This window comes from Puma concolor, chromosome C1, assembly GCF_028749965.1.
Source record: "Puma concolor isolate L17-30 chromosome C1, mPumCon1.1.hap2, whole genome shotgun sequence".
NCBI classification, from domain to species: domain Eukaryota; kingdom Metazoa; phylum Chordata; class Mammalia; order Carnivora; family Felidae; genus Puma; species Puma concolor.
Window position 1 is genome coordinate 63,148,300 of NC_141674.1, and position 25,048 is coordinate 63,173,347.

A 25,048-nucleotide genomic window follows, 5' to 3' on the forward strand; every position below is an offset into this window, starting at 1 on the left:
AAAATACATGGAAACAAATAATAAAAAACACAACAGTCCAAAATCTTTGTGAAACAGCAAAAGCAGTCATAAGAGGGAAGTATGTAGCAATATAGGCCTGCCTCAAGAAGCAAGAAATAACTCAAATACACAACCTAATTTTATGCATAAAGCAGTTGAAAAAGAAGAGCAAGTGAAGCCTAAAGCCATCAGAAGAGAGGAAATAATAGAGACTAGAGCAGAAATAAATGATATTGAAAGAAAAAAGAAACACTAGAACAGATCAATGAAACCAAGAGCTCATTCTTTGAAAGAATTAACAAAACTGATAAGCCCCTAGCCAGACTTATCAAAAAAGAAAAGAGAAAGGACCCAAATGTGAGAGAGGAGAGATCATAACCAACACCACAGAAATACAAACTATAATAGAATATTATTAAAAATTGTAAGCCAACAAATTGGGCAATCTGGAAGAAATGGGCAAATTCCTAGAAACATATAAACTACCAAAACTGAAAACAGGAAGAAAGAGAAAACTTGAACAGACCAATACCATCAAAAAATTGAATCAGTAATCAAAAATCTTCCAGTAAGCAAAAGTGTAGGCCAGATGGCTTCCCAGGGGAATTCTACCAAATATTTAAAGACAAGTTAATACCTACTCTTCTCAAACTATTTAAAAAAATAGAAATGAAATGAAAGCTTCCAAACTCATTCCATGAGGCCAGAATTACCTTGGTTCCAAAACTAGACAAAGACTCCACTAAAAAGGAGAACTACAAGCCAATATCCTTGATGAACATGGATGCAAAAATTGTCAACAAAATACTAGCAAATTGAATCTAACAGTACATTAAAAGAATTCACCGATCAAGTTGCTATTTATTCCCAGGTTGCAGGAGTGGTTTAATATTCACAAATCAATCAACATGATACTACATTATAAAAGAGCCATATGATTCTCATAATAGATGCAGAAAAAGCATCTGACAAAGTACAGCATCCATTCATTCATTCATGATAAACATTCAACAAAGTAGGGATAGAAGGGACATACCTCATAAAGGCCGTATATGAAAGACCCACAGCTATTATCGTCCTCAATGGGGAAAAACTGAGAGCTTTTCCTCTCTAATCAGAAACAAGAGAGGGATGTCCACTCTCACCACTGTTATCTAACATAGTACTGGAAGTACTAGCCTCAGCAATCAATCAACAAGGAGAAATAAAAGGCATCCAAATTTGCAAGGAAGATGTCCAATTATCACTATTTGCATGACATTACACTTTATGTAGAAAACCCAAAAGACTCCATCAAAAAATTGCTAGAACTGACACACAAATTCAGTAATGTCTCAGGACACAAAGTTAGTGTACAGATATCTGTTGCATTTCTATACACCAATATTGAAGAAGCAAAAAGAAAAATCAAGGAATCAATTCCATTTACAATTGCACCAAAAACCCTAAGATACCTAGGAATAAACCTAACCACAAAGGTAAAAGATCTGTACTCTAAAAACTTATAAAACACTTATGAAAGAAATTGAAGAGGACACAAAGAAATGGAAAAACATTCCATGCTCATGGATTGCAAGAAAAAACAATGTTAAAATGTCTATTCTACTCAAAGCTCTCCACACATTTAATGCAATCCCTATCAAAATACCACCAGCATTTTTCACAGAGTTATAATGAAAAATCCAAAATTTGCATGAAACTACAAAATACTCCAAATAGCTAAAACAATCCTGAAAAAGCAAGCAAAGCTGGAGGCATCACTATTCCAGACTTTGTACATTATAAAGCTGTAGTGATTAAGACAGTATGATGCTGACACAAAAACAGACATATAGATCAATGGAACAGAATAGAAAACCCAGAAATGGACCCATAACTATATGGTCAACTCTTTGTCAAGGCAGGAAAGAATATCCATTGGAAAAAAGACAGTCTCGTCTAAAAAAGGTGTTGGGAAAACTAGACAGTAACACACAGAAAAATGAAACTGGACCACTTACTTACACCATACACAAAACTAAATTCAAAATGGATGAAAGACCTAAATGTGAGACAGGAAATCATCAAAATCCTAGAGGAGAACACAGGCAGTAACCTCTTTGATAGTGGCCGTAACAACTTCTTACTAGATATGTCTCCAGAAACAAGGGAAACAAGATCAAACATAAACTATTGGGACTTCATCCATATAAAAAGCTTCTGCACACAAAGGAAACAATATTCAAAACTAAAAGGCAACCTTTGAAATGGGAGAAGATATTTGCAAAGGACATACCTGATAAAGGATTGGTATCCAAAATCTATAAGGAACTTATCAAACTCAACACCCTCCCCAAACGATTAATCCACTTAAAAATGGGAAGACATAAATAGACATTTTTCCAAAGAAGACATCCAGATGGGTAACAGACACATGAAAAGATGTACATCACTCATCATCAGAGAAAAACAAATCAAAACTACAGTGAGCTATCTCCTCACACCTGTCAGAATGGCTAAAATTAACAACTTAGGAAACAGTAGGTGTTGGTGAGGATGTGGAGAAAGGGGAACTCTTTTACACTGTTAGTGGGAATGCAAACTGATACAGCCCTTCTGGAAAATAGTAGGCAGGTTCCTCGAAAAGTTCAAAATAGATCTACCCTATGTACAGCAATTGCACCACTAGGTATTTACCCTAAGGATACAAAAATACTGATTTGAAGGGATACATACACCCTGACGTTTATAGCAGCATTATCAACAGCCAAATTATGGAAAGAGCCCACATGTCCACTGACTGATGAATGGATAAGGAAGATGTGGTATATACATATACATAACATTACTCAGCCATCAAAAAGAATGAAATCGGGGCGCCTGGGTGGCGCAGTCGGTTAAGCGTCCGACTTCAGCCAGGTCACGATCTCGCGGTCCGTGAGTTCGAGCCCCGCGTCGGGCTCTGGGCTGATGGCTCAGAGGCTGGAGCCTGCTTCCGATTCTGTGTCTCCCTCTCTCTCTCTGCCCCTCCCCCGTTCATGCTCTGTCTCTCTCTGTCCCAAAAATAAATAAACGTCAAAAAAAAAAAAATTAAAAAAAAAAAAAAAAGAATGAAATCTTGCCATTTGCAACAACGTGACTGGAACTTTATGCTCCAGTATTATGAGTATTATGCTAGAGTGAAGTAAATTAGTCAGCAAAAGAAAAATACCTTATGATTTCATTCATATATGTTATTTAAGAAACAAAACAAAGGAACTTAAGGGGGAAAAGAGAAAGATAAACTAAGAAACAGACTTTAAAAAACATTTTTTAATGTTTATTCATTTTTAATGTTTTATTTATTTTTTAGAGAGATAGACAGAGTGTGGGTGGGGAGGGGCAGAGAGAGGGAGACACAGAATCTGAAGCAGGCTCCAGGCTCTGAGCTGTCAGCACAGAGCCTGACAGAGGACTCGAACTCAGAAGCCCCAAGATCATGACCTGAGCCAAAGTCAGAGGCTTAACCAATTGAGCCACCCAGGCGCCCAATGTTTATTCATTTTGAGAGAGAGAGCGACAGAGACAGAGAGAAAGCGCACGTGCACGAGAGAGAGCGGGGGAGGGGCAGAGAGAAAGGGAGACACAGAATTGGAAGCAGGCTCCAGACTCTGAGCTGTCAGCACATATCCCCATGTGGGGTTCAGAGTCACGAACCATGAGATCATGACCTGAGCGGAGGTAGGACGCTTAACCAGCTGAGCCACTCAGGCACCCCAGGACTCTTAAATACAGAGAACAAACTGAGGGTTGCTGGAAGGGAGGTGTGTTGGGGGATGGGTTAAATGGGTATTAAGTAGGGCACTGGTTATAATTAGCACTGGCGAATTAATTCACAGAAGTGCTGAATCATTAAATTCTACATCTGAAAGTAATACTACACTGTATGTTTACTAACTGGAATTTAAATAAAAATGTGAAACTTAAAAAAAATTAAAAGATGAAGCCAGGAGGTCCAAGATTTGAGTAACAAGAGTTCCAAAAACACAGCCAATAAAATGTAAAGAATGAAAACACAAAGAGATAATTGAAAAAATTTTCCAGGCTGATGAGTCCTAGTTCTTCAGAATTAAAGGACCCAGGACTGAACAAAAAGAGTTTAAAAAGAGAAAAAGACCTACATCACACTGTGAGATTTCAAAACTCTAAAATAAAGAAATGATTTTAAATTTTTCCCAGGGAAGACAGTTACCACAAGGTATGTGAACCACACTGGCATTGAACACACTGAACACCAAAAGCATTGAAGCAATGTCTTCAAATTTCTGACAAAATTGTCTTTAAAGGTACAAATATATCAGTAGACCACCAATCAACTATAGAGAGAGAAAAGAAAAATATTTCCAGAGACTCAGCAAATATACCTCCTGTGCTTCCTTTTCTTAGTAAGATCATTAAGAATTTCTCCATCACAACTAGGGTGTCCAAAAGGAAAGAAAGAAATTGGCATATAGGAAACAGAATATGGGACGCATATTAAAAAAGGTGTTTGTTGTTCATTTAAAATTAAAATGTAAGCAGTCATTCTATGTTTTCGTTTGCTAGAGCTGGCAACTCTAAAATCAGGGTCTGATCTTATGAGGTAGACAAGTCCCAGAATTAAAGCTATTTAGTAGACCTACAATTTGCCAGGTCCCAAGTGAGAGAAAACAGAAGCTCTGCAAGGTGGGCCTTCAAAGAAAAGGGGGCCTCTGAAAAATGGTGTGATTGTGATGGTAAAAAACCTTGTGGCCCTGATTAAACCTATTCAAATAAAAAAGTACAACACCTTCTAGGTCCATCCATGTTGTCACAAACAGCAAGGTTTCATTCTTTTTTTTTTAATGGCTAATATTCCATTGTGTATATATACCACAAAACAATTGGACAAATAACGACAACAAAAGAGAAACAGACTTGTAAATATAGAAAATAGGCTGGTGGTTGCCAATGGGGAAGGGATAAGGGGATAGGCAAAATAGGTGAATGGGGATTAAGAGGTACACATTTCTAATTATAAAATAAATAGGTCACGGGGATGAGAAGTACAGCATAGGGAATAAAGCCAATAATATTGTAAGAACTTTCTGTGATGACAGGTGGTAACTACCCTTAACATGGTGAGCATACAGAAATGTATAGTTGTCCAATCACTATGTTGCACGCCTGAAACTAATGTAACATTAGAAGTCAACTACAAGTCCATTAAAATTTTTTTTAAAAGGAAAAGAACTTGCTGGCAAATAAAATATTATAAAGAATGTCAATGCCCTATGTTAAAGCAAACAAAAATGTGGGATGATACCAAGCCACTAAAAGAGCATAGGATTTGGCTTTAATACCAGTGACCTAGTAGACGTGAAAATGTAATGGCCTGGTATTGAATAACATTTACACAGTTATATCAAAATAAAAGTCTCTTGTTTCCAACTTCTAGAATCAACCTACCAGTAGTTCTACCAGTAGAACATGAAAGGTCTATTAAAGTTGCAGAACTGAACTTAATGACAAATTTGATTCTATAAAGGGTAAATATAGAAAGTGGAAGGTGAAATGGAAAAGAAGGAGGGAGAGAAGAGTAGCAGGATAATATCCTCCTTTTTTATAAAGAGAAGTCAAAACACTGACAAAAGTTAAAGGAACAAGAAATAGAGGCATTAGTATACTATTTAAAATCACAAAAGTAACTATGTGAAAATCTAAAGGTTAATAATCTAACTGCAAACAAGGGAGGAAGATGGGATCAGGAAAAGAGATAATATAAAGGAATTAAATATTTTTCATAGCAGGCTGTCAATGGCTACTTCTAACGTTAATAAAGCACAAAACAAAAGAATACGTATATTATTTAAAGTTATGCAAAAAAGAAAAACACCAGAAGAACTAAGACCAGTGTAATAGACTGAATGTGTTCCCCTGCAAATTCATTTATTGAAATACTAACCCCCAATGTGATAGTACTAGGAGATGGAACTTTTGGGATGTGACTGGAGCCCTTGTGAGCAGGATTAGTGCTCTTATGAGAGACCCCAGAGAGCCCCGTCCTCCATTTGAGGATGCAGAGTGAGGACTGCTGTCCTCAGGGTGGAGAATGGGTCCTCACCAAGAACCTGACCACGCTGGCACCCAAGTCTTGGACTTCCAGTCCCTAGAACTGTGAGAAATTAATTTCTGTTGTTTAAAAGTCCCTCGGTTTATGGCATTCTGTTATAGCAGCCTTAACTTACTAAGAGAACCAGAGAGAGAAGAGATGGTCTCTGTGGAATGAAATTGTGGGTAAGGAGTGCGGACAGAAGGTCATTGCTTTTATTGCTTTTATATGCTCTTCATTAATGTTTGGTTTACTTTCACATGTATTTATTGTATTGATGTAGATTTTAAAAATTAAATCAGGTAGTAAGTACACCTGGACTTGTAGTGTATTCAAACAAATTTGTGAGAACTCTTTGCCATTTTATGGGAGGTTCTACAGCAAATTGAAGGCAAGTTTTATTGCTTGACTTAGATGCCAAATTGATGCAAAATTTAAATGGAAGTGTTTTGTCCTCTTAATATTACTGTTTCTTTAAACTTTATAATAAGGGATGGGTATTTTAATCTAATTTGGTAACTGTGCTGCATCAGACAATATTCAAAATTGTTTTAAGCACTTGTTATAAGCTGAAGTTTTTGTAGTAGCCAGAAGGTGGCATCAAAATCAATTGAGTGGAAATCCCCAAGAAAAGGAGCATACTCAAATATCAAGAATAACTTCCCTAAAACTCAACAGGCAGAGAGAGTTACATCAACAAAGCACTCCATTTCCTTTGAGGTCTCCCTTTTTCATCTGTTTCGACATTTTAGAAAACCCCCAGTGCTTCCCCTAGCATCCTTTTTGTTAGGCATGGATAAAAAAAAAGCAAACAGTAGCCAAATTCTACATCCCGAATACTACCACACCATCTCTTAACATGGAATTTACACTTAGTTATAAAGAATGTCTTTGAGAATGGAGAATCTAGTGGTGTTGTGTGTACATAATGACACTAACAAGTATAAATACCCTGTTACAGTCCAACAAGTATTTTCTGGACTGTATTGTTTGGGATGCCTAAATTAATGCATTTTACAATAGTAATTTACTTGTGTGTGTTTTAATTAAATGATAGTTTACCCATTTATATTCAAGATTTTTTGGACTGGTAAACATACATTATAGGACTATATCATAATTTATTTAATCAATCTCCTATTGATAGTAATAAAATGGAAATAGCCTAAATGTCTACTATTTCTTTTTTTTCTTTTTTTTTTTTAACATTTATTTATTTTTGAGACAGAGAGAGACAGAGCTTGAATGGGGGAGGGTCAGAGAGAGAGAGGGAGACACAGAATCTGAAACAGGCTCCGGGCTCCGAGCTGTCAGCACAGAGCCCGACGTGGAGCTTGAACCCACAGACTGTGAGATCATGACCTGAGCCGAAGTCGGACGCTTAACCAACTGAGCCACCCAGGCGCCCCAAATGTCTACTATTTCATAGTACCTATATCACTATAACATTAGAAAATTTTTATGCAAATTTCCACTAGATAAGTTTCTAGGATGAAAACTGCTGAAATCAGAAAGAATATACAAATTTTATAAATATTGTATAGAGGCCACTTTTAATATTTATTTATTTTTGAGAGAGAGAGAGAGAGAGAGAGAGAGCGCATGAGCAGGGGAGGGGCAGAGAGAGAGGGAGACACAGAATCTGAAGCAGGCTCCAGAATCATGACCTGAGCCCACTGAGCCACCCAGGCACCCCAAAGCCACTTTTAGACAACAGGCTTGAGCACTGGAACGTGATTGAGGTAGAAGGGCCCAAAGTGACCAAAACCCCCTGGCTGGATACAGACAGGCCCATCAGGCAGCCTACCTCAGAATATCCATAGGCCCTAACCAATAAATGGGCTACTTATAACCAGTCATAGTTACCAAAACGGGATATTCCATAGGTCACCGTACCTCCTCACCTTCTTCCTTTAAAAACAGTCCCTACCCACCCACTGCCCTCCTTGCAGACAGCCTCTCCTCTGCTCTCCTGCCCACAGCTCACTTGCTCCGTATTCAATAAACGTCTCTCTCCTTTGTTGCCTCAGGTGAATTCTTTTCACTGTCTGTGCCACCAGCTTCCACGTGATTGTCATCCCACATTTGGAGGCCCCATCCACTCAGGTGAGATATTACATTTAGACACCATATGTTTGATAAAATGTGATAAATATTATATTTCACTACTACAGTAGAAAAGGATATGCTTTTTTCTCCTCACTTTGATCAACACTGTCAGATTTTAAGGTTTTTAATTTGGTAACCTAATAAGCAAAAAAAAATGTATTAATTTGCATTTCTTTAACTGTGGGTGAACAGTGCTTTCTATTATTATTGACCATTATTTGTTTTCTGTTTACGACTTTTACCAACTTTTATATTGAATTACTGTGTTTTCCTCCTTGATTCTGTAGCAGTAGTTCATATAATAAAGCTATTGACCTATTGTCAGATATATATACATTGAAAATATTTTTTTCTGGATTGCCATTTATCTTTTAACTTTGTATACAGTGAGAAAAGTGGTAATATAGTGGTAATATATTTTCAAATAAAGACTTCTTTACCCCATAATTCTATAAATATACCCCTGAATTTTCTTCTCTTACTTTATTGTATATTTTATATACAGAATCTTCAAATTTTCAGGGCTCATTTTGGTGTAAGGTAGGAGATAAATATCTATTTTATACTCATAAATAGCATTTCAATTAATTCAGTATGATTTAATAATTCATCTCTTTGCTACTGACTTAAAATCTCATCTTTATCACATTCCAAATTTATACTTATATTTATTTCTCCCTGCCACTTCTAGGATACTTCCACAGTGCTTTAAGTGATTAAAATATAATATTTTCATAAATGTTTTCACTTACTATTAAAAATCCTATCATTTGAACTTTCTTATTAAGTTTTCAAATTAATATACACTTATTATAAGAATTATAACAATTGAAAGCTTAAAAATATACATTGGAATAGCACAGATGCAGAAAAAATATAAATTATATATTATATAATTATTGTGTGATAAATATGGTATCAGAAATCAGAGGGGAAAAGAGCATATTATTCACAACTATTTGGAGATAACTGCATATGCAATTGGAAACACATTTGATTACTACTTCAGTCCCTCTACAAAAAAGAAACTCCATGTAGATTAGAAATTTAAATATAAAAAAGGAAGCCATAAAAATATTACAGAAATATAGGTGAATGTTATTTTCCAGAGTAGGAAAGCAATTATAATCATGACACAAGATCCAGAAACTATAAAGGAAAATCAATAGAATCACTCCTTGAAAATATAAACATAAATTTTAATGACTCCATTACATGAGAGAAGTCCTAATTTACTATCATCTACATATTGTTGGATCTCTGTATGGTTTCCAACACATTGTTATTATAAATAAGACATTAACGAACATATCTTTATTTTGCTTTGTTTTGTCTTTGAATAATCTTTATGTGCTGAAATTTGTGATATCCCATTTTTGTTGGAAATAAGTAGGTCATTGGCTTAGGTGTAGAACACTTATTGTTACAGAGGCCTTTTTAAAAATATCCTATTTTAAGAGCTAGAGACACATGTGTAGGATTTTTTTTTTTTTTTTTTTTTTTTTACTACCTGGTGCTTTCTTTGTCCTTCATAGTATGAAAGTTTTGTTGGCAATGTCTAGGATTTTTTGAGTTACTGAGGTTAAAATAAGAATTCCCACCCTACTTGAGGATTTAATCCACTCTCTGATAGGCAAGGAGGACCTTTTTGTACAGGTCAGCTTGTCTGCCATAAACTCAATCTGACATGATTAAGGATTTGACCCTCCCCCCTGCCCCACTACCCAATGTCTAGGGTTTTTTTTTTTTTTTTTATCTGTAATGATTCTACTCTGTGAATTTTATTAACCCTTTCCTGAATCTATTATTTAATTTGTACATCTCTTGGAATAATAAGCTCCCAAGTTATGGGTGGGCAACACAAGTAACACAACAAATATTCACACACACACACACACACACACACACACACACACACACACAATGTTTTGAGCCTTGTTTTTTCTTGTTTTTAGTGGTAGCAAGGGCTGTTGTTTTTGTTTTTCATCCATTCAATACCAACTTTTATAGAAACTGAATTGGTTATGAAGAACTGGAGATCTAGTAAAAACCCAGGTATTTCAAGAAATGGACCAGTGAGAAAGAGAAAAATTGTTTAAAAAGTGAGATTTATGTTTTGTCTTGTTTTTAAGGTAAAAAAATAGAAAACTTGCCTTCAGAAATTGGAAACTTTTGTTATGATTAACATTAGAAAGGAATTTGATAAAACATTCTCCCTTGTTTGCTTCAGCTAGTCAGTCACTGTCTCTAGTAGCCAAGTAGCCTTGAAAAACCTACCACTCGCTGAAGACTTTCTGTGTGCACCCCTTTGGGAAGTAAAGTGATTTGCCAGTAGGTACTGTGGCAAAAACAATTCTAACTGCACTGTTTGGCTACTTAGAACTCAGCCTTCCAAAAGCCCATTTCCTAAGGAATTTTAAAACATGGCTTCTGATAAAATCATTCGGCCAACTCATCCATCATAATTATACTTTTACTAAGCAGAATCTTCATGCATCCCAATAAAATACTGTATAACAATGACAACTTGTCCTAAATTATATAGTATGAAATTTCCCAATTCCTTACAAATTGTCTCTAGGGAAAAAGGGAGGGAAAACTTCCTTTATGAATTTTAATCTTCTTACTAAGCTTACTAGGATTAATGTGAAAGTGATTTTGTCACTAGCTAGACCCCAAAACCTGGCCTTTACTGCTCACATGCTTGTATCCACCAACACTTGTCCCACATTTCCCTTAAGCTCTACTTATCTCTTAACTCAGACAAAGGACCTTATGGGCATAGCATCCTGTGATGGCAAACAAAACTACCCCTCAAGCAATAATGACTTTCTGAGGAAGAGCTCTGCTGGCCCAGACCACCCAGACCAGTTTGAGCTAATCCCACAACTCACTCCAACACAAATGGACCATGGTGTGACTTCTGGAATTACCAACAATAACCTTTACCTAATTATAGTACTAAAATCTCTGCCCAGCATGGAGCACAAGCCTCATTTACATAACATATAATATACATATAGGCATGTTTCTTTAAGGTACATGTGTGACCATATGCCCACTTCTACATACAACAAGGCTTCCCTATTAAATATTCATCCTGACCCTAAATAAAAGGAACACTTTCACTCTTGCCCAGGGAGTCACAACTTTGGAAGTTATTCCTGCGATTTCCTTATTTGGTACAAATCAAGTTTCCTTTGTGTGACAACTCAACTCACTTGGTGTAGTTTCTATCTGTGACTCACCAAGGAGCAAACTCACATTGGTTTGGTTACAATTCCTAAGTTCCAGCTTAGACAATAAAACCAGACAAAGGAAAGGGGGTCATACTCACTCATTGGGGGTGCCCTTCTGGCCACAAAAGTGGCCCTTGCTGTCTGTAGGGTAGGCCACTCTCCTGGGGTCGCCATGTACCCAGGCTGCAGGAACAAGAAAAGACAAAAACTCTATCAGCAATAGCCGACTAAAGGCAGTCTGATTTGAGAAATTAGAATGCATCACTGCAACACATTAACCTCTCCCCTCAGTCACAGGAGATTATTGATTTTCTTCAAAGAGTAATTTCTTAATGAAAAGTAAAATAAAATATGGATGAATCAGTCAGAAAACACATTTCTCTTAATCTCTCAGGATTCATCTGGGTTGTAGCCAAAACCTGAGGTAATGCATTTAGAAAATGACATTTATTAGAATGTGAGTTAGAGGGCACACTACAAATGCTTGGTTGGCTAAAGATACTTTTTCTAAGGCTTAAAACTGGATGACTTCATTGGAGAGCTAATAAATTTACAGCCAATATTATGATGTCATCCTTTTGGGTTATACATAAGTGAAAACCATTAAAAAATTCAAAGGAATGAAACTGTAATGCCTAATTCACATTAGCTGGTTCTTTCTGACTTCATGTGACATTCTAAAGGCAAATATTAGCAACTTTAGTGCAATATATAATAAAGATTTGCTGTACATTTTGTCTGTTAATCTCAAAGCTTACTACAAATACCAAGTATTCTCAAACTTCACAAAAACAAAAACTTGATTCTGTTTTCCCGGAAGATGCTGGGCTCTACCTCATACAGACTCATCACACTTATTTTCCAAGAATTAGAAACTTGACTGACAGCTAGACTACAGAATATCTAACTGAAGGTTTCTAAACTTTTTTAGTTTGAAAAATCCCTAAAAACTCTAGAAAATGCATTGGTCATGTAGTACTACTTGCCTCTGCATACAGAAAACAGATCTCTTTGTCCGTTGCTTCCTTTAACATGTGCCCAGCTATATCCTCACCCACATTTATCGGATTTGACAGTTCATGTGATAATTCAGTCACCCTTATGTACATGGCCTGTGTGACTTGAGAAGATACAAAAAAATCAATTCTGAATGAGAACCGTATAATATGGAAGAGAAATTTTTCACAATTTTTCTCATCCACATCTTTCCTTTTAGTATCTAAGTACCCAGAAAAGTCTCCTGTGTCTCATTCTTTCTTCAATGTCATGAAGGCCAAATAGGTTTCATCTTCTAATAGTCTTACAAAATCTGACTACATTCAGGCAGTCCTCTGCTGCCTTATCTTCTTGTCTTTATTTCCCAGAAGAAAGTAGACTATAAATAAAGAATTTAAATGTCATCTAAGCATTCAGTGGACAATGTCTCTGGATACTGTTTAATTATATTGTTTTTATATATTATTTTTGTCACATTTTGGCTAAAACTAAGAGGTTCAATTTTACCTATCTTCTGTAATGTATTTTTAAATTTTTCCCTGAAATATTTTATCCCTTTTCCATACAAATATTAATTCAGAAATGGCACCTGAAGGAGTATTTAGATTAGCTAGGTTGGCTACTTAATATATTTATGGCCCTGAGTAAGTTGCTTGTTTCAGTCTTGGCTTTCTAATTTGTTACTGTAAAATGGGTATAATAATGCCACACCCCATAAGAATGTTGGGAATATGAAAGAAGATAATATAATAGAAAGCCCAATTGCTTGGCATGAAGTATGGACTTGGTAATGTTAGTTCCTGTCTTATTTAGGTTTCCCCAAAACCAAACCCTGAGACAAGGACTTTGCTACAGTTAGGTTAATTTGGGAGATAATTCTAGGAAGCTTAAGTGGGAGTGAGGGAAGGAAGAAAGCCAAAAAAGGGCATATTAACAAGTGGGATACTGTTGGGAGCCATGGTGACTCCATCCTGCTGGGGACCTTCTGAGGAACCATATAGAACATGCTTGTTGGTGGGCGTGATGACATAGTCTACCATAGCCGCAAGCAAACTCTGAAGAACCGAGGGAATGTGGGGTAGGACATCAGCAGAATCTGCTATGATTTCCTTTCCCTTTTTCATAAATCAATTAACCAAAGAATTTGCTAAATGGCCATTGTGTGTGCTGTATGAGAAGTCAATTTATGTGAGATTTCTTTTTTTTTTTTTTTCAACGTTTTTACTTTTTTTATTTTTGGGACAGAGAGAGACAGAGCATGAACGGGGGAGGGGCAGAGAGAGAGGGAGACACAGAATCGGAAACAGGCTCCAGGCTCTGAGCCATCAGCCCAGAGCCCGACGCGGGGCTCGAACTCATGGACCGCGAGATCGTGACCTGGCTGAAGTCGGACGCTTAACCGACTGCGCCACCCAGGCGCCCCTATGTGAGATTTCTTAAGAAACACATGAAAAGGAGACGATAAAATTTGCAAGAGCCATACAGAAGAGATGGGACCTGGGAAAGACTGAAAAATGATTAGGACTCAAACAGGTGGCCAGGAGCAGAGAAGAAATTACAGATTGAGGAAACAATAGAATAAGAGCTTCCGTGTATTAATTGCTCACAATGTATCAGGTACTATGCTAAAAGTATTACATCCATTGTCTCATTTGAGTCTCACAATAGTTCTATGAGGTTGATATCATTTTCACCTTAACTCTATAGATAACTGTAGCTCAGAATTTTATTTACTTCTCAAGGTCACACAGTTTTTCAGTGGCATAAACAAGGGTTTGAATTCAGGTATGTTGCTGTCTAAGGCTCAAGCTTAAACCACTGAGCTATCAAAGCTATAATGCTACCCACTAAAGGATAAATTAGGAATGAGCCTGTTAACAGTGGGAAACAATATGGATGTCAGCAACATGAGGATCAGCAGTATGTTGGACACATATGGTAGGAAAGGAGATGACACCAGTAATTTTGGAGCCTTTGTCATTTGGAAAGAAAAAGCTTTGTACTTGGCAGAAGAGGGAGAGTATCTGGTTGAGAGGCATCGGATGCCTGGGAACAAAGGAGAAGGGGGCGGGGGAGATCTAATTATCAAGGGAAGAATTCTTTCTTGTTTCTGTAGTTTTGAAATGCAGCAGGTGGCTGTGTTTACTGAGTTGCTGCTACACCTCTCCAGGCAGACTCTGGCACAGAAGCTGTGCTGCAGATCATCTGTGTTTGAGCTGTAACATCAAATCTGTGACCTAGAAGCTTCAAGAGCCAGTTCAACCAAGTCCCCACAGTCAAGGATATCTAGTTTTCTCTTTAATTTTTTAAAATTTATTTTGAGAGAGAGAGCATGCACATGCACAGGGGAAGGGCAGAGAGAGGGGGAGAGAGAGAATCTCAAGCAGGCTCCTCACTGTCAGCACAGAGCCTGATGCAGGGCTCAGTCTCACAAACCTGGAGATCATGACCTGAGCCAAACAACTGAGCCACCCAGGCACCCCAAGTTTTCTTTATCTTCTCCATCAGTTCCTGTCTTCCCACACCTGCACTGGAAGAACTTGACTGGGGGAAAAAAAGGAGGAGAACAAGGAGATGTGCAACAGCAGCGTTTTGTCTGTTAATAAATTAAGGGATTTCTCACATTTTACTCCTTTTTTTTTTTTTTGGAATTTCTCTATTCATGGCAATTTTAGGAATGTGCTGTACAATATGGTAGCCATTAGGCACTCATGTCCACTGAGCATGTAAATGTGGCTTACCTGAATTGAGACACATAATAAGTGTAAAATCCACACCAGATTTTAAAGACAGTATGCAGAAAAAAAGTATAAAAATTTCAATAATTTTTATATTGAGAATATCTGAAATGATAATAGTCATACTTAAATATATTATTCAAATTAATTTCACTTGTCTCTTTTTAGTCTCTTAAATATGGCTACTGGAAAATTTATAGATGACTCACACTTTGTTTCTCCCAGACAGATCTGTTCTAGATTATTTCTCCACAGTTGTCAAGGGCTTTCCATATAAGGTGATTAATAGTGCCGTAACATCACATATTTTTGTGTCAGTCCTTTTCTAACCCCATTATGCCCAATGCATCCTTTTAAAACTAATATTTTGCCACATTCCTTTTACAATCTTGAAATAATACAGGCAACAATACTTACCCATATATAGACTTTCTTTTAAAATATCAATAACATGGGGCACCTGGGTGGGTCAGTTGGTTGAGCACCCAACTTCAGTTCAGGTCATGGTCTTATGATTTGTAAGTTCGAGCCCTGCATCGGTCTCTCTGCTGTCAGCGCAGAGCTCATTTTGGATCCTTCCCTCTCTCTCTGTCCCTGCCCTGCTCATGCTCGCTCTCAAAAATAAATAAAATAAAATATCCATAACATGTCCTAATATAATGTATATGAGAAATAAAAAGAAAATTTATAATTAAATAGTGTGCATATCAACGTGCAAATGCTCAAAAGTGACTAAATCAAAAGACAGTGAATTAAGTCAGTGCATGCACCTATAAATAGGCTCACTGAATGTAACAGCTATAACTATGAGAAGATGCAGGTGTATTGTGTAGGAGACTTAAATAATACAAGTGTGCTGTCAGTGATAGACGTCTCCTAAATGAACAAATTATAGTCTATTTTAACAAAAAATTACACTATTTCTTCAAATTCCCTTGGTATTTACTGAAACTATGCAAAAATAATATTTGTTACTTAAAAATGAGTTGTCATCTCCATGAGAGGGACATGGGAAAGTCCGGCAAGAAATGGGACATTTCCTGGTTGTGTAGGACTATCCTAGATATTACAAGACATCTACCTTTCCCAGATCCCATCCACTAAATGCCAGGAGTACTCCCCTTAAACACTGTGACAATAAAAAAAAAAAAAGACTCCCTAGGCAGTCCTACTGCTTTGATTGAGATCCATTGATTTGCATGTTCATTCACACTCTTATAATTTGAGATATATATATACACATATATACGTGTATATATACACATATATATACACACATATATATACACACACATATATATGTATGTATGTATACACACACACACACACATATCCCAGATTATCTTTTTTTGCTTCCAGATTTTATGGGGGGATATGCTATCATGGAGTTCTTTCTTATAATTTACTCCCATTTACTTTTATTCAGCTGATCACTATCTATGGTGACTTTCAAACATGTCCATAAATTATTTCACGTTTTTCCGTGGAGTCTGGACTAGACTTGCTTCTAATGAATACAATGTGGCAGAAATTACATTTGGGTGACTTCCAAGAGTAGGTCATAAAAGGCATTGCAGCTTACTCTTTGCTCTCCTTTAGATCACTAGCTTTAGGGCTTGAGGTACTCGGAAAGTCCTATGGAAAAGCCCACATAGCTGTCAACAGTCACTAAGAACTGAAGCTTCCTGCCAACATTAATGTAAGTGAGCCATCTTGAAGGCAGATTCTCCACTTTAGTCAAATCTTCAGCTGAATGCAGCCTTGGTTTAAAATTGACTACAGCCTCATGAAGCCATGAACTCAAAGCCAGAGCCACCTGGTTAAGCTGTTCCCAACTTCTGACCACAGAAATTGACATGTGAAACATTCCTTGCTTTATGTTGTCAATTTTCAGGGTAATTTGGTATGTAGCAATAGAGAACTAATTACCACATAGCTTTTAGAAATATTTTATATACTTGAAGGATTCAGTTAAATTATCTTTCTCTTCTCCAATATAAATATTTATAATAATTAAATCCTCTTTTCTATTTGATTTATTTTGCTATGTTATTTAACTTATAGCTACAATTGCTAGGATTTTAGTGATTTTTGTTTCTTCACTACATGATTTAATACATGGAGTCCTCAACTTGATTTAGATATTCCCTAGGACCTAACTAATTATACACTATCTAATATCTATTAACTTTAATTCTTGGTGCACCTGGCTCAGTTGGTTAAGCATCTGACTTAGGCTCAGGTCATGATCTCGTGGTCCAGGAGTCCAAGCCCCATGTCAGGCTCTGTGCCAACAGCTCAGAGCCTGGAGCCTGCTTTGGATTCGGTATGTGTGTCTCTCTCTCTGCCCTTCTACCTCTCGTGCTCTATTTCTCTCAAAAATAAACATTAAAAAAATAATTCCTAAAGTCAATATGAAAAGCTTTAAAATGCCAATCTAGAATATGGTGAAACTCCCACTCATTCATTCATTCATACTGAATTGTCAATCATCATATTTCCATCCATTTAGTCATTCATTCATTGGGCCTTACTTGTGATAGGCACACAAAGACTCTGAAGATATAGAAGTGAACACATTCATATTTAGTAGAATACTATTGTATAATTAACACAATCTCCCTAAGGAAACTATGTTTCACCCTGATTGGCCAGTGCAGAGAGAGGATAGCTTCTGGAGAATGGTAATGAATTATCTCTAGCTTAACCAAGTCATGACCTCAATTTTAACTGTTCTTCAAAAGTTGTAGTCTTTCTACTAGAACAAATCAAAGTGGCCTCTGCCACCTTGGATGCAACAGTTGATCTGACAAAAGTTCTCTCCCTTTCCCAATAAGTAGAAAACACCAAGGGAATCTGCTTTCACCTGGCAGAGATAGTACTGCATCCTCACTATCTTTCTTCAAGGTCATAGGACTTCCCAGCTCTTTGCCACAATTTAGTCTGCAGGGTTTTGATAATATCTTTACAGGATACCATGCATATTCCTTACATTGATGGCATCCTGAAGAAAAGATCTGGAGAATACTGCAAAGCATGTAATCTCAATGCCTTAGAAAGTCTTATGTATGCTGGGGCACCTGGGTGGCTCCGTCGGTTAAGCATCCGACTTCAGCTCAGGTCATGATCTCACGGTCCGTGAGTTCATGCCCTGTGTTGGCCTCTGTGCTGACAGCTCAGAGCCTGGAGCCTGCTTCAGATTCTGTGTCTCCCTCTCTCTCTGCCCCTCCCCTGCTCATGCTCTGTCTCTCTCTCTCTGTCAAAAATAAATAAACATTAAAAAAATTTAAAAAAAAAGAAAGTCTTATGTATGCTAATGTATGGGAAATAAATCGCATGGAAATGCAAGAGTCTTCTAATAGAGACCTTAGGAGTCCAGTAGACCTATCTCTTTCAAAGTGAAAGATCAGTTGCTGCACCTTGCATTCCCTATTAAGAAAGAGGCACAACTCTAATCACCTGCAAGATATGAGTACAGCCCAGAGAATAAAATTTTTTCAGATAATCCAGGCTATTGTGCAAATCTATATGCATAATGGACTCAATGGTGCTTAAGCTATCTGTCAGAACAGGATGCTGTATGGGGCCTGTGACAGATGCCTTTTTGAGAATCACAAGTGGAGTTTCCCAGGGTTTTGGAGAAAACCCATGTTGTTTCAGCAAATAACAGTTCTTTTGAGAAGTTGCTCCTGGACTCTGAATGATCATTTAATGACATAAGAAGCCCATCATAAACTGGATGTTATCTGATCCATCAAGCCTAAAATTAGCTGTGCCCAGCAGTACTCCATTATTGAGTAGAAGAGGTATAGTCATATAGTGCTTGAGAAGGTCATGAAGGCACAAGAAAGTTACATACGAAGATTGCTCACAATAATAGTGTGTTGACTCCTGAGGCACTGTCTTAACAAGTCCCCATGACTCATGAAAAGGGCCCTATGATAGTTGACTGGGAAAGATAAAATTAAACCAGATTTATAGATGGCTATGGAGGATCTGTTGGCACTGATCAAGGGAAATTTTCCTCGTTATCTACTTTGGCTGAAAGAAGAGATGAGCTGAATCATCAATCTATTTATGAACAGAAGCCAACAACTTCGTCACGTTATCATGAACTGTAAATTAAGAACATTAGACAATCAGTGTCAAGGAAGTTTGAGAAATAACTAGAAGGACTGACCTCAAAATGGACCTAGAATATGAAGATATTGATGTTCCATGCGGTTGCTTAGTCAAGACCCTTGTGTAGAAGTATCTTTCAATAATCAAAGGTTAAAGCACTCATTCCATGATTTTGTGAAAAAGTGATCATGACAACAGGGATGAAGATTATGTGAGGATTAGGATAACATGGAGTTTTATTCAGAAAGGTTGACTTGGATCCTAACAGTGCTTATGTGACAAATTTGCTAGCAGTGAATGACCAACCCTGAACCAGCCAGCCTTATGGAACAGGTGAATACCTATGGAAAATCCAGTTAAAGCACTACTTAGGAAGCAATACCTGTCAAGGTTAGGTTGTTATTTTTTTTAGAATACAGCAGGATTCTAGTAGGAAATACAGGTTACACTCACACAGATTAATTGTAAAGAGTTGAGCAAATATTTACAAAGTTATAGGTAGAGTTATGGGAAACCAGACTTGGTACAGAACCCAGAGGATGGCAACAATTGGGAGTTACTTCCACCTCTATGCCTGAAGGGACAAAGAAGGAAAAGGTTACCCAAACTCAGAAAGAGAAGCCAAATGAAAAAAAGCAAAACTTTTAAGAATTAAAGCCTTAGGGAGAGAGGTATAGCTACCCTGAAGTGACCCACCAGCAAGACAGCCAAAAGAATACATTTCACAAACCCCTTTCCCTACCCTCCAATCTACTGTTGATACCTCTCACTAGCAAAACCATATAGGAAGCCACAGGACAAGAGAGCCTGTTGATGTAATCCGCATGATTTATATACGAGTCTCTTACGGAACAGAGGAGGGTGAAGAGCAGGTAGAGAAGGAAACCAGAGGGGAAAAGGAAAAATACTCAGCCTATATTCTCAGTAACTGACAAGACTACCCAAGATTAGAACTGTAGATATATTCAACAAGACGTTTAGGACTTTATTAAGAACAAAAGAGTAAACAGAATAACTAGAGATAAAAGATTTCAGATTCTCTTTTGTCAGAAGTTACTGCCACAAGGGACGGCAAAAGAAAAGAGCCGAAAGACACACATTCTATATTTCAGAGTCGGAAATGGGAGGGGTGAGAGTAAAAGGTAAAAGAGGGAAAACATATTTTAAAGAAAGATTAAATAGGCACACACACACACACACACACACACACACACACACACTCACACAACAACAACAACAACAGCAACAGCAACAGCAACAACAAACCCAAGGAAGTGAAAGAAAATGGAAAAACAGCCAAATAGCCAAGAAACTAAATTAGTTTTTCACAGCATCTTTGTTGTATTCTTTATTAGCAAAACCGACTCTAAGCTGCTTACCTTAACATACTTTTTCTAGTTATTCTAGATGTTTGCCTATCACTATTCATGATCTGTTTAAGGTTTTGATTCACACTAGAAGATGTGTCTTTCTGCTTTTTTAAGGTAAAGAAGTAGTTAGAAATAATGAGGACAGAAATTTATTTGTTCTTTTCTTCATTCATTCCACAAATATTTTTCAGCACCTACTATGTGTCAGCACTATGCTAGACCCTGGTTGTATAAAGGTTCTTGCTAGAGGAGCCTAGAGTCTATCGGGGGAAAGAGATCTTAATGAATAAATTGTACAAACATGAAATTTCAATTCTGACAAGTACTGCAAAGCAGCAATAAATGGCACAAAGCCAGGGATTCATAGAAGCAAATGACCAAATGAGAGAGGTCGGGGATGATGTCCCTGAAGAGGTAATGCAGGAGCTGAGACCTGAAAAACTAATGGAGGCACAAAGAGGCTTCCATTAGATGGATACATGGAAAAAGGCCCTGTGTGGGGTAGGGCATGGTGGGTACTAGAAAGGAAAAGGAAAACACTGTGGTGCATACACAGGCTGTCACATGTGGATGGACAGGCAGTATCTTGGGTTATTTTCTATAATGAACTACAGAGAGATGGTTTTAGCATAATAAGGTTGTCACAGTCAGCATACAACCCACAGCAGAGGCGCTGTTCTCTTCCTATTCAAATTTTCCTTGAAAAAGTCAAGGTCACCATATATTCAGTGTCACTCATCTTGGTGTTTGCTTAATTGTAGTTCCATAATTGGCAACATACCCTTACTTCGTATGAAGGAAGATCTCTCATCATTCCTGAAAATTGACATAATTTATTACATCTGAAAATGCTACATGGAATATTCACTAATATCTACTAGCAAATACACCTTTTTTTCATGGGAAATCGTTTGAGGTCTTCCTGGCCAAAGCAAAACAAAACAAAGAAGAAGATACTGCCTGACATTTTATTTACTCTATAGGACAAGCACTAACTAAAGGAAAAAACCCAAATCTATGTATCGATTAGCATAAAGAACATGCTCCTCTTTTTAGTGTGTACTTAATAGGCTAATTTTGCAAACAACTACTGAATGTAAACAATGACACTGCCGCAGAGTAAACACATACTCAGGCTCACGTGGTTAAGATGAAACTGTTAGAGTATTCATTGTTTTTGCTTGCAAAAGAATACCCACTTCCCACTGACTCTTCTGACACTTGCTGTTTTAAGCCCAGTGTGTGAAATTAACAGGGGAAGAGGAGAGAAAAGCATTAGGAGAATATCATGGGGTTCTGCTCTGACCTCCTCTTAGTAATCTCTATTACTTACAAAGAATCCTCATCACCCTCTTCATTAAATAAAAGTCAATATTGTATGGTGGTTAAGAGCACAGGCTCTAAAATTAAATTGTCTGGGTTATTTTGGTGAATAAAACCAAATGACAAAGTGATATAGCAATCGATACAAATCTAGATCAATCATCCCCTAATTTTCTCACTGTCTTAGAAATAACTTCAAAAGACCACTTTTAGCTAAGCAGATACATCTGTGTGTGGGGGGGGGGGAGAGGGGTGGGGGTCGGGTTGGTGTATATAAGAGAAACAGAGGAGAAATTATTTGTAAAATACTACTTGAGTAATTCATAGCAGATAAGCAAAGGTTGGTAAAAGATGGGTGAAAATTTTACTCAAGAAAATTATCTTTCACTCCTATCAAGGAAATGTATGTTACTGAAGTACCAGGAGCAAGCATTATTATCTAGTATTAGCTCTCAATTTCAACATTTGCAAAGCATGTTCCTGTTGTGCTCTAGGGCTGAGTCAGAAGTTGCAGCCATTAAAAAGCCCTCTGTCAAGGAGAAAATGTGATTAGACCAACTGCTTGCACTGACACTTAAAAATTAACTGCAAATCTGTTTGGGGCAGCTAAGACATTCCCTAAACACTTGCTGGTTGGGAATGTTGGCTTTCAAATCATTATTTTGTATCCCTTAAAGGTACATTTTAACTGTTTTAATATGTGAGAAACAGGCCTGCCAAATTGTGCTTATGGCTTTTTAACACAAGCAATTTACAAATGCAATGAAGCAGATAATAGGACACATGATACCGAATTTGAAAATCTGTGTTGATGACACTTCTGCTGTAGAAACATTTTTGGAAGCAGCCCTGTATCCAGTTGCCTGGATAAGAAAAATGTTGTTTATCATTTCACAGGTGGCCTCTTCCACCCAATGGTGAGTTTAGGGTCATGTCCTTGAACACAAATCAGTCTCTCTCATGCTAACCATATTCCACTTGCAAAGATCTGGAATGCATGCATTCAGCAAAATAAAACAAACAGAAATAAATCTCACTCAATGCTAAAAAAAATCTATTCAAGTAACAGTCAAAACTAAGTCTTTCCTTTCGTAAGATAAAGAATTCCAAAAAAAAGGAAGTATAGGTATATAGTTTATTTAATAAATGTTTATATATTTGTAAAGAATGAAAAAGGACATTTAATACTGGTTCTGGTTGACACAACGGATTTTTCATTGATAAAAGCTTACTTGACTTCTGGGGAAAAGGATGGGAAGGACCCTAAGCTCACTTCTTTCCATGGATACAACCAGATAACATCCACATCAGTGTAAAAACCCAGAAAACTACCGAAAGACTGGGAGAGCAGACTCTCCATAGCTAAATGTAGTGAAAAGGCCACATGGAAAATATAGGAAGGGCAGAAACACAGTGGGGGAGGAGGGTTCCGGGAAGATGGCGGCGTAGGAGGACGCTGGGCTCACCGCGCGTCCTGCTGATCACTTAGATTCCACCTACACCGGCCTAAATAACCCAGAAAACCGCCAGAGGATTAGCAGAACGGAGTCGCCGGAGCCAAGCGCAGACGAGAGGCCCACGGAAGAGGGTAGGAAGGGCGGCGAGGCGGTGCGCGCTCCACGGACTGGCGGGAGGGAGCCGGGGCGGAGGGGCGGCTCGCCGGCCAAGCAGAGCCCCCGAGTCTGGCTTGCAAAAAGCGGAGGGGCCTGACGGACTGTGTTCCTACAGCAAGCGCGACTTAGCATCTGGGAGGTCATAAGTTAACAGCTCTGCTCAGAAAGCGGGAAGGCTGGAGGACAAAGGGAAGGAGAGCTGCTGAGCCCCCGGACGACAGAGCTCAGTTTGGTGGGGAACAAAGGCGCTCGCCAGCGCCATCTCCCCCGCCCATCCCCCAGCCAAAATCCCAAAGAGAACCAGTTCCTGCCAGGGAACTTGCTCGCTCCGCGCAAACACCCAACTCTGCGCTTCTGCGGAGCCAAACCTCCGGCAGCGGATCTGACTCCCTCCTGCTGCCACAGGGCCCCTCCTGAAGTGGATCACCTAAGGAGAAGCAAGCTAAGCCTGCCCCTCCTGCCCCTGTGCACCTTGCCTACCCACCCCAGCTAAGATGCCAGATCCCCAGCATCACAAGCCTGGCAGTGTGCAAGTAGCCCAGACAGGCCACCCCACCCCACAGTGAGTCCCGCCCCTAGGAGAGGGGAAGAGAAGGCACACACCAGTCTGACTGTGGACACAGCGGTGGGCTGGGGGCAGACATCAGGTCTGACTGCGGCTCCGCCCACCAACTCCAGTTATACACCACAGCACAGGGGAAGTGCCCTGCAGGTCCTCACCACGCCAGGGACTATCCAAAATGACCAAGTGGAAGAATTCCCCTCAGAAGAATCTCCAGGAAATAACAACAGCTAATGAGCTGATCAAAAAGGATTTAAATAATATAACAGAAAGTGAATTTAGAATAATAGTCATAAAATTAATCGCTGGGCTTGAAAACAGTATAGCTGACAGCAGAGAATCTCTTGCTACAGAGATCAAGGGACTAAGGAACAGTCACGAGGAGCTGAAAAACGCTTTAAACGAAATGCATAACAAAATGGAAACCACCACGGCTCGGATTGAAGAGGCAGAGGAGAGAATAGGTGAACTAGAAGATAAAGTTATGGAAAAAGAGGAAGCTGAGAAAAAGAGAGATAAAAAAATCCAGGAATATGAGGGGAAAATTAGAGAACTAAGTGATACACTAAAAAGAAATAATCTACGCATAATTGGTATCCCAGAGGAGGAAGAGAGAGGGAAAGGTGCTGAAGGGGTACTTGAAGAAATAATAGCTGAGAACTTCCCTGAAGTGGGGAAGGAAAAAGGCATTGAAATCCAAGAGGCACAGAGAACTCCCTTCAGACGTAACTTGAATCGATCTTCTGCACGACATATCATAGTGAAACTGGCAAAATACAAGGATAAAGAGAAAATTCTGAAAGCAGCAAGGGGTAAACATGCCCTCACATATAAAGGGAGACCTATAAGACTCGTGACTGATCTCTCTTTTGAAACTTGGCAGGCCAG

General features: G+C 38.2%; 1 protein-coding gene across 8 annotated transcripts in view; it reads right to left on the minus strand.

Moving 5' to 3' along the window:
• Window positions 1–25,048, minus strand: part of SLC44A5 (solute carrier family 44 member 5) — a 385,583-nt gene that overhangs the window by 70,360 nt on the left and 290,175 nt on the right. For all 8 annotated transcript variants that reach the window (XM_086717311.1, XM_086717313.1, XM_086717310.1 and 5 more), the window contains one exon: window positions 11,535–11,619. In XM_086717311.1, coding sequence (XP_086573437.1) covers window positions 11,535–11,619 — 85 coding nt within the window. The remainder of the gene's footprint in view (window positions 1–11,534; window positions 11,620–25,048) is intronic.